The 8,728-nt window shown below is 37.6% G+C and overlaps 1 protein-coding gene across 4 annotated transcripts in view; it reads left to right on the forward strand.

Moving 5' to 3' along the window:
* The window catches only part of capn15 (calpain 15), a 103,267-nt gene that overhangs the window by 92,128 nt on the left and 2,411 nt on the right, over positions 1–8,728 (forward strand). For all 4 annotated transcript variants that reach the window (XM_061909328.1, XM_061909327.1, XM_061909326.1 and 1 more), the window contains 4 exons: positions 1,804–2,039; positions 4,186–4,355; positions 4,491–4,669; positions 6,725–8,728. The exon at positions 6,725–8,728 is cut by the window's right edge and continues 2,411 nt beyond it. In XM_061909328.1, the coding sequence (XP_061765312.1) occupies positions 1,804–2,039; positions 4,186–4,355; positions 4,491–4,669; positions 6,725–6,902 (763 nt within the window). In that variant the 3' untranslated portion in view covers positions 6,903–8,728. The remainder of the gene's footprint in view (positions 1–1,803; positions 2,040–4,185; positions 4,356–4,490; positions 4,670–6,724) is intronic.

The raw sequence follows: 8,728 nt of genomic DNA on the forward strand, positions 1-8,728 counted from the left end.
TGACGTCACGGGTTGTGGAGCTCCTCACATCTGAACATTGTTTACAATCATGGCCACCAGCAGCGAGAGCGATTCGGACCGAGAAAGCGACGATTCCCCCATTAATTTGAGCGAAGATTGAAAGATTTGTGGATGAGGAAAGTGAGAGTGAAGGACTAGAAAGAAAAAAAAGAAAGACTGTACAGTGGGAGCGATTCAGATGTTATTAGACAAATTTACTAAGATAATTCTGGAAAATCCCTTATTTGCCCATTGTGTTACTAGTGTTTTAGTGAGATTATATGGTCGTACCTGTACAACCTGAAGGTCGGCCCCACACCTTTCTTCAGCACCAATCGACGGTTGGTGGGAATGCCCATCTCTGCCCTTCGCAAGGGACCCTCTTCGAAACAGGATCTTTCGAAATGATCGCTGCATAATACACTGTACTTTGTGTGTGTGGTCCACTCCAACTGTGTTCGCTTGACCGCTCTGTTCCATAGTAAATGATAAATGGGTTGTACTTGTATAGCGCTTTTCTACCTTCAAGGTACTCAAAGCGCTTTGACACTACTTCCACATTTACCCATTCACACACACATTCACACACTGATGGAGGGAGCTGCCATGCAAGGCGCCAACTAGCACCCATCAGGAGCAAGGGTGAAGTGTCTTGCTCAGGACACAACGGACGTGACGAGGTTGGTACTTGGTGGGATTTGAACCAGGGCCCCTCGGGTTGCGCAAGGCCACTCTCCCACTGCGTAAAGCTTCACCGTCATCTTTCGGGAATGTAAAAAATGAAACACCGGCTATTTTTGTGTTGCTAAAGGCGGTCGCAATTCACCGCTTCCCACCTACAGCTTTCTTCTTTGACGTCTCCATTATTCATTGAACAAATTGCAAAAGATTCAGCAACACAGATGTCCATAATACTGTGGAATTGTGCGATGAAAAGAGACGACTTATAGCTGCGAACGGTGCTGGAACAAAATGTCCTCTACAATGCGTGACGTCACGCGTCATCATACCGCGACGTTTTAGCATGATACTTCCGCGCAAAATTTTAAATTGGAATTTAATAAACTAAATCGGCCGTACTGGCATGTGTTGCAATCTTAAGATTTCATCATTGATATATAAACTATCAGACTGCGTGGTCGCGAGTAGTGGGTTTCAGTAGGACTTTAATTTAATGTTAACAAATGTCCCATTAATGTTGGACATTTGGAGCAAATTTTGACATTTCCGTTTGTTGGGACATTTGATAGAAACTTTGGCATTTTTCTTCATAAAGAAGTTATGTAATTTTTTAAAAATGTTTCCTTCATTGTAGTTACTTTGCTCAAATGTTAAAATTCCCATAATTTTAGACATTTGGAGCAACTTTTGACATTTCCCTTTTTTGGGACATTTGATAAAAATGTTGTCATTTTTCTTCATAAAGAAGTTATGTAATTTAAAAAAAAAAAATCCTTCATTGTAGTTACTTTGCTCAAACGTTAACATTCCCATAATTTTAGACATTAGGAGCAAATTGTGACATTTTGGTACAATTTTGTGTAAAACTTTGACATTTTCTTTCGAAGAGAACTTTGTTAACAAATGTTGACATTTCTTTCATACAGAAGTTATGTACAAATGTTGACATTTTACTTCATTGTGGTTAATTTTCTCAAATGTTATCATTCTCTTAATTTTGGACATTTAGAGCAAACTTTGACATTTTCCTTCATAGAGAAGTTAATTAAGCACAGTTTTTGACATTTTCCCTTATTTGTCGTCACTTTGCTAAATTTTTAACAATTTTGCCTAACCTCTTAGGCGCTCTGACACAGCCGACAGTCACCTGCTGGACCTGTGCATCATGGTGTTTCGCGCCTCCTTCGGGAGTAACAACAAGCTGACCTTGGGCCGCCTGCTGGCGCACAGCAAGCGAGCAGTGAAGAAGTTCGTCGGCTGCGATGTGATGTTGGAGCCTGGCGAGTACGCCGTGGTGTGCTGCGCCTTTAACCACTGGCAGATGAACGTCAGTGGGTCAGGAGGTCCACCCACACCTAGTAAGTGTGCTGACATCGTTACCTGCTTCATATGAAAAGTGTTAAAATAACTTCTGTTGTGACTCGGCCCGTGTAGATGACATCATCACTTAATTTGCATAACCAGTCCTGGGTGCATAATAATGGACACAAAATACTTAAGGTTATTATCTGAAATACACAGCATCCAATTAAATGTTACATGCATATGAAGTGAGTATTAATATCAACAGTAGCAGAAAATATATTTGCATATAATATGTGTCAGTTAAGCCGTAGTCTTAAATCAGCATGCGTGGGTTAGACATAACAGCAGTCAGATGCTATTTAATACAAAACAACACACAGCTGTTATTTTGACTATTATGTCACAACAACAATACAACGTGACAAACGCTTAGAAGAAGCTAAATATGCTTTAAATACCGTATTTTCCGGGCAACAGAGCGTACCGGTATTGAAGCCGCACCCACCACATTTTATGAGAAAAAAATATATTTACATATATTAACCGCAGCGGGCTATCAGCCGCAGGTATGTACCTGTACGAAAGATTTTGTAATGTTTATTTCCATACCTTTTATTGTTTCCGAACGGTGCCTGTCTCTTGGCAGTAAGATGGCTAAAGAAACAAAACAGAAGTCATCGTCATGGACCCACTTGCTGCAGAAGCTATCTCTCCAACCAGCTAAACAGACTCAATAACTTCGCGGTAACATTTTGGTGAGTTTACGAAACTGAAACAATACAAAAAGAATGCTTTTGTAAGTTAATAATACTCACAAAAGCACTTGTAAACGTGTTTGTTAGTGCTAACACAGTGGTTCTTAACCTGGGTTCGATCGAACCCTAGGGGTTCGGTGAGTCGGCCTCAGTGGTTCGGCGGAGATCAAGACCTACCTGACTCATCGTGTAAATAAAAACTTCTCCCTATCTGCGGATTATGGATACTCCCAAACAATGTTCCCTATAATTTTCCATCTGATTTGCAGGTGTGTAATTTGTTGTGAGTTCATGCACCGTGTTTTTTTTTTTCTTTGAACAAGGTGATGTTCATGCACGGTTCATTTTGTGCACCAGTAAAAAAACATCTAACTTTATCTTGAATTTTGTCAAGACTTGGACTTTGGTGTGGTTTGTTTTCCCGTGGTGCAAAGTGATTGGAACGGACATGGCGTGAAAGTAATGACATCTTTTAATATTAACTCAAAAAAGGAACAAACGAAAGGCGCTCACAGAGGAGGTACAAAAACTTGCCTATGAAACCAAAACTTGCACTAATGCAAAACTATGGTCTTAAAACAAAACTTGCAAACTATGGCATGAATTAATAAAACTTGCTTGGACCGAGAAAAGAGTTTGAAAAAAGCAGCATGGTTCACCAGCATGGATTACGGGGGTGGTAGTGGGTGATGTCGCCAGGCTGACTGCCTGGCAACTACAGGTTTAAATAGTGCTGTGGTGCTTGAAAACAGGTGCGCGAGTCGTGAGGACAGGTGAACTGATTGCTTGGCAAGGTGACAAAACAAACAAGTGCCCAATGAATCCAAAACAAAACAGAACTTGACCACAAAACATGACAAATTTTGAAAAAAAAACATTTTATTTTTTACTAAAGAAGTGTTTGGTGGATGCGCACATGAAACTGGTGGGGTTCGGTACCTCCAACAAGGTTAAGAACCACTGTGCTAACAATTGTAGCTCGATCACAAATTGTTTTAGGTATATTGTAAAATTTACAAACATTGCTTGGAGTAATGAATTAATGATTTTGAGCAGAAATGCTATGGACAGTTTTACACTCTGTTCAAGGCCGAGAACAGGACGTACATTTTCAACCTGAAGCACATGCAGTGAGCGAACGCGCCCAAAAGGTGGTGCCATAACACAAACAGGCACATACCAATTCAGCGTCTCTGTGTGTGTAATATAAAAACTATTTGTGGAATGCAAAAAATGATGGCCGTTAGCGAAGAAAAATTCGATGATTAGCTGCATCGTTTTATAAGCCGCAGGGTTCAAAGTGTTGGAAAGTAGTTCTGAAAATACGGTATGTGTCTTTTACATAGTTAGGCTCCTGTTATATCCTGTTCAATTGCCTCCTCATAGCTATTTTTAGATTATATTCTGAACAAATGAATCCATCATATGTCCATCTCCCTCGTAGTCTCCAGTCCAACCAGTGGAGCCCAGCGACGGCCCATTCAGGACTTCCCGGGGTACATCCTGGCTATTTACAGTTCGAGGCAGGTGATGGTGGAGCAGGTGGAGGCAACCCCCACCACGCTGGCTGACGCTATCATCCTGCTGACGGAAAACAAAGGCGAAAGACACGAGGTAAAGCGTGGTAATTATCGATTCGGCAGGTGTAACTATGACAGTATTCACCTCTGACTGTCAAGCAAAGCCAAAGTAAGAATTTGGATTAAGCTCCTGCTAAGTGTACGTAATAACATGTGGGTGCCATCGTAGGGCCGCGAGGGCATGACGTGCTACTATTTGACGCACGGCTGGGCGGGGCTCATCGTGGTAGTGGAAAATCGCCACCCCAAGTACTACCTCCACGTCTCCTGTGACTGCACAGACAGCTTCAATGTGGTGTCGACGCGCGGCAGCCTCAAGACCATCGACAGCGTACCTCCTTTACACCGGTACCATTCTATTTTGGTTGGGAATAAAGTAAACATCTAGCTTGCTTTTCATCATTTTTTTAGCGCAGTGGGGCTAGTTGACACTTCATTAATTGCAAGCTGAATTTAGACTGCATGTACACGCGCAAATGCTTCACTTGCACAGTCACATGTACATATAGTATCTGACATGTCCCCCCTCAGGAGTTATGACCCATATAAAAAGCAGCTGTAAAATGTCACCATTTTTTTTATGCTCTCATTAATAAGACAAGGCTGGCTGGACACTATAGCAACTCTAATGTAATATTGTGCAGTCTTTTTCACATTCTCTTTGTTTTGCAAATATATGAATGCTTTATTTAGCTATACCAAAATATAAAAAAAATCCTCTAAATATGCTGCACTGCAGTTTAAAAAAATATTTTAAAGCAACAGTAAGGAATATTTTTAAATTTTTTTGTTGTGTTTGTTTTAAAACATTTTTGTATACAAGCTACCTTTGCTGAGGGGAATTGAATATAAAGTTTGAAAAAACAGTGTTTCATTTTATGTTATTAGAAGGGTTAGTAAAATACATCCAACTAAAAAATAAACAATGGGTTAAATGAAGTAAAATTGATAGTGTTTTTTTAAATGTTTACTACTCATTTTAAATGAACAGTAATATAATATAATATATATATGTGTGTGTGTGTGTGTGTGTATATATATATATACATATATATATATAGGATATGATAGGCTCTTATTTATCCAATTACGTTGTTGCAGTGCTAGTTTTTACAAACACACATATATATATATATATATATATATGTGTATATATATATATGTAAATATATATATATATATCTGTGTGTGTGTATGTATATATATATATATATATATATATGTAAATATATATATATATATATCTGTGTGTGTATGTATGTATATATATATATATATATACATATATATATCTGTGTGTGTGTGTGTATATATATATACAGTATATGTGTGTGTGTATTTATATATATATATATATATATATATATATATATATATATATATATATATATATATATATCTGTGTGTGTGTATGTATATATATATGTGTGTGTGTGTGTGTGTGTATTTATATATATATATATATATATATGTATAGGGTTTGATAGGCTTTTATTTATCCAATTACCTTGTTGCAGTGCTAGTTTTTACAAACACATGCACACACACACACATATATATATATATATATGTGTGTGTGTATTTATATTTATATAGAAAATATGATATAAGTAAATGAATGCTATATGTATTCTGTAAGTGGATAAAGTATTTAAAAAGTTAAATTGTAAAATATGTAATTTAAAGCAACGGTAAGGAATATGTGTTTAATTGTTGGGAATGTTGAGGAATCAGATTAATCGTGATTATGTAACACAAACGTTTTAGGGGATTAAATGATATACTGTATTAACTTTCAAGGGACATAGGCTGACTTTTTGTCCTTTCACCAATTTGATGCTGTATATTTAGCCATAATATTTGTTGTTACTCCATTATACATGATTTTTACTAAGAGTGGGTGTTTTTTTCCCCTCTTAAATATTTTAATTTTTTTGTCCATTAGTATACATGGGTATAACATGAGATATTTTACTGATTTAAACCTGTGTCATGGTCTGATCAAAATGCCTTTAAAAGGGTCAAAATAAGAATAAAAAAAACAATACATTTTTGAAATTTTTGTTTGTGGCTTTATTGGGAAATTTTACCCCCCCCCAAAAAATAAAGATCAAATAAAAAATAATCTAAAAATGTTTTACACCCTCCAATAACTTGCCTTTGAAGGTAATTAAAATCAAAGTGTAAAATTAAACATTTTTCTCTAGTTGTGTGGTTTTGTCTACTACAAAATACAACTTTCTTTATAAATTAAAGCCTAAATATATAGATAAATAGTATACAACATTTTTTCTCTACCTTCATTGCATGTCACACTATGTAATGCCACCATGTTTTTAGGCATACTCTTGTATTTGTTTACACTCTCCTCCTTGTTTCATTGCTCTCTGCCTCCCCCCGCAGGCAAGTCCTGGTGGTGCTCTCCCAACTGGAAGGTAACGCCGGCTTCTCCATCACGCACCGGCTGGCTCACCGCAAGGCACCGCAGGCGTCTCTGGGCGACTGGACGCCGACCAAAGCCACCCACAGCCCACAGCTCACCCCGGACATCGACGGGCTGCACCGACCCCGGCCGCTATGACCACCGGCTGACCGTCACACCACTGGAACACTGGGCAGGGGACATGTGGAGAAGGGCACGCGTCTGAATGTATTCATCAACACTGAAGCGCTCGTCCAAGTGGCGATGAAGGAGGAACTCGCTCAGCCTCCAGCTCCGGCTTGAAAGTGTGGACAGCTTCGAAGCAAGCGCTGTAACTTGGATTCCCAAAAAGTCAGGGTGGAGTGCTGTAACTACTGAGCCATTGTCCAAGACCTCCTCCTCAATCCTCCGGCCACTCGGAACACCGGGAAACAGCAACCCGACCCAACAGTACGGTACCAATCGAGCCAATTTTTTTTTAATTTGACAATGCAGGTACAGCACCAGTCTTACATGTTTCATCCTCATATGTGTTATTGTTGAGCAGGTTTTAGAAGAAGCCATTTTCTAACTTCCATCTTCATTCTCTTATCTCAGGACCAAAAGGTGTCATTTTAAGGCTTGTTTTCTTCCAAAAGAAAATCTATACAAACATGTTTAATGTATTGCCATCGCAGTGACATGTACTGTGCATCATTACAACAAACATACATCCAAAGGCTTTTGAGATATCACAGTTTTTTGTGAGCCGATTAAAAACCGGCCCACGACTCATTTTGGGACCAGACGTTCCGTTTGGAAATGGTGATCTCAAAATATTCATAGCCAGTAGAAGTTCTAAATAATGTTTGCTCACTGTAATTCTTTTTTAAGCCATTTTTATACACTCTGGGGACAAAAGTGTTGGGACATTTCAACTACTGCAAGTAAAAATCTCAAAATATGGACAAATTCCAACTCGGGGCTGTTTTAATTTTAAGGATCTGTTTCCGTAAAGTTAATTTGAAGCAAATTTAGACATTTCCCTTCATTTTGGTTAATTTTATTTGAATTTTATTAACCCACTTATTTTTGTATCCTTTGCAAATTTTTATATTTTCTTTCAGTGATAAATTTTTGTTAACAATCTTTGCATTTGGGTTCATTCAAGCAAGTTTAGACGTTTCCCTTCATTTGAGTTAAATTACTCAAATGTTGACATTCATGCCAATTTTAGACATGTAGCAAATGTTGACATTTTCTTTAACTGGGATACTACCAAAAAAATTATCATTTCCCTTAATCAGGACATTTGGAGCTAATTCTGACAAATGTTTCTTCATCGAGAAGTATGGAGCAAATATTTGACATAGCCCTTCTTTTGGGTCATTTGGAACTAATTTTTCATTTCTCTTTAAGTTTAGACATGTTTTAGCTAGTTTAATATTTTCTTTCATACAGATATTTGGCATACATTTGACTTTTTTCCTCCATTTGATCCAAATTTTGACATTTTTATTCATTAGGCATATATTTGACATTTTCCTTCATTTGGACCACATTTTGACATTTTCCATCATAGTTTTCAACATCCCATCACTTGGGTCATTTGAAACATATTGTTAAATGTTCATATTAGTAGTTTTAACATTTCCCTCCATAAATAAATTTGGCATGAGTTTTGGCATTTTCTTTAAATTTCGACATATTCCTTCATACAGACGTATGGCGTAAATGTTTACGTTTTCCTTCGTAGAGAAGTTTGGAGCAGATCTTTGCCATCTTTTGAGTTATTTGGAGCAATATTTTTTAATGTCAATTTTTAGTAGTTTAAACATTTTTCTTTATACTTGGCACACATTTTTTTTCCGGGACATTTTTTACACATTTTGACATTTCCTCACCTGAAGTTTGGAGCAAATGTCAATTTGAGTTATTTGGAGCAAACAAAATATTCCCTTTTTAGACATTTAGTTGTTTGGTTCGTGGAGAAAGAAGGTTGGCAC

This window comes from Nerophis ophidion, linkage group LG08, assembly GCF_033978795.1.
Source record: "Nerophis ophidion isolate RoL-2023_Sa linkage group LG08, RoL_Noph_v1.0, whole genome shotgun sequence".
NCBI classification, from domain to species: domain Eukaryota; kingdom Metazoa; phylum Chordata; class Actinopteri; order Syngnathiformes; family Syngnathidae; genus Nerophis; species Nerophis ophidion.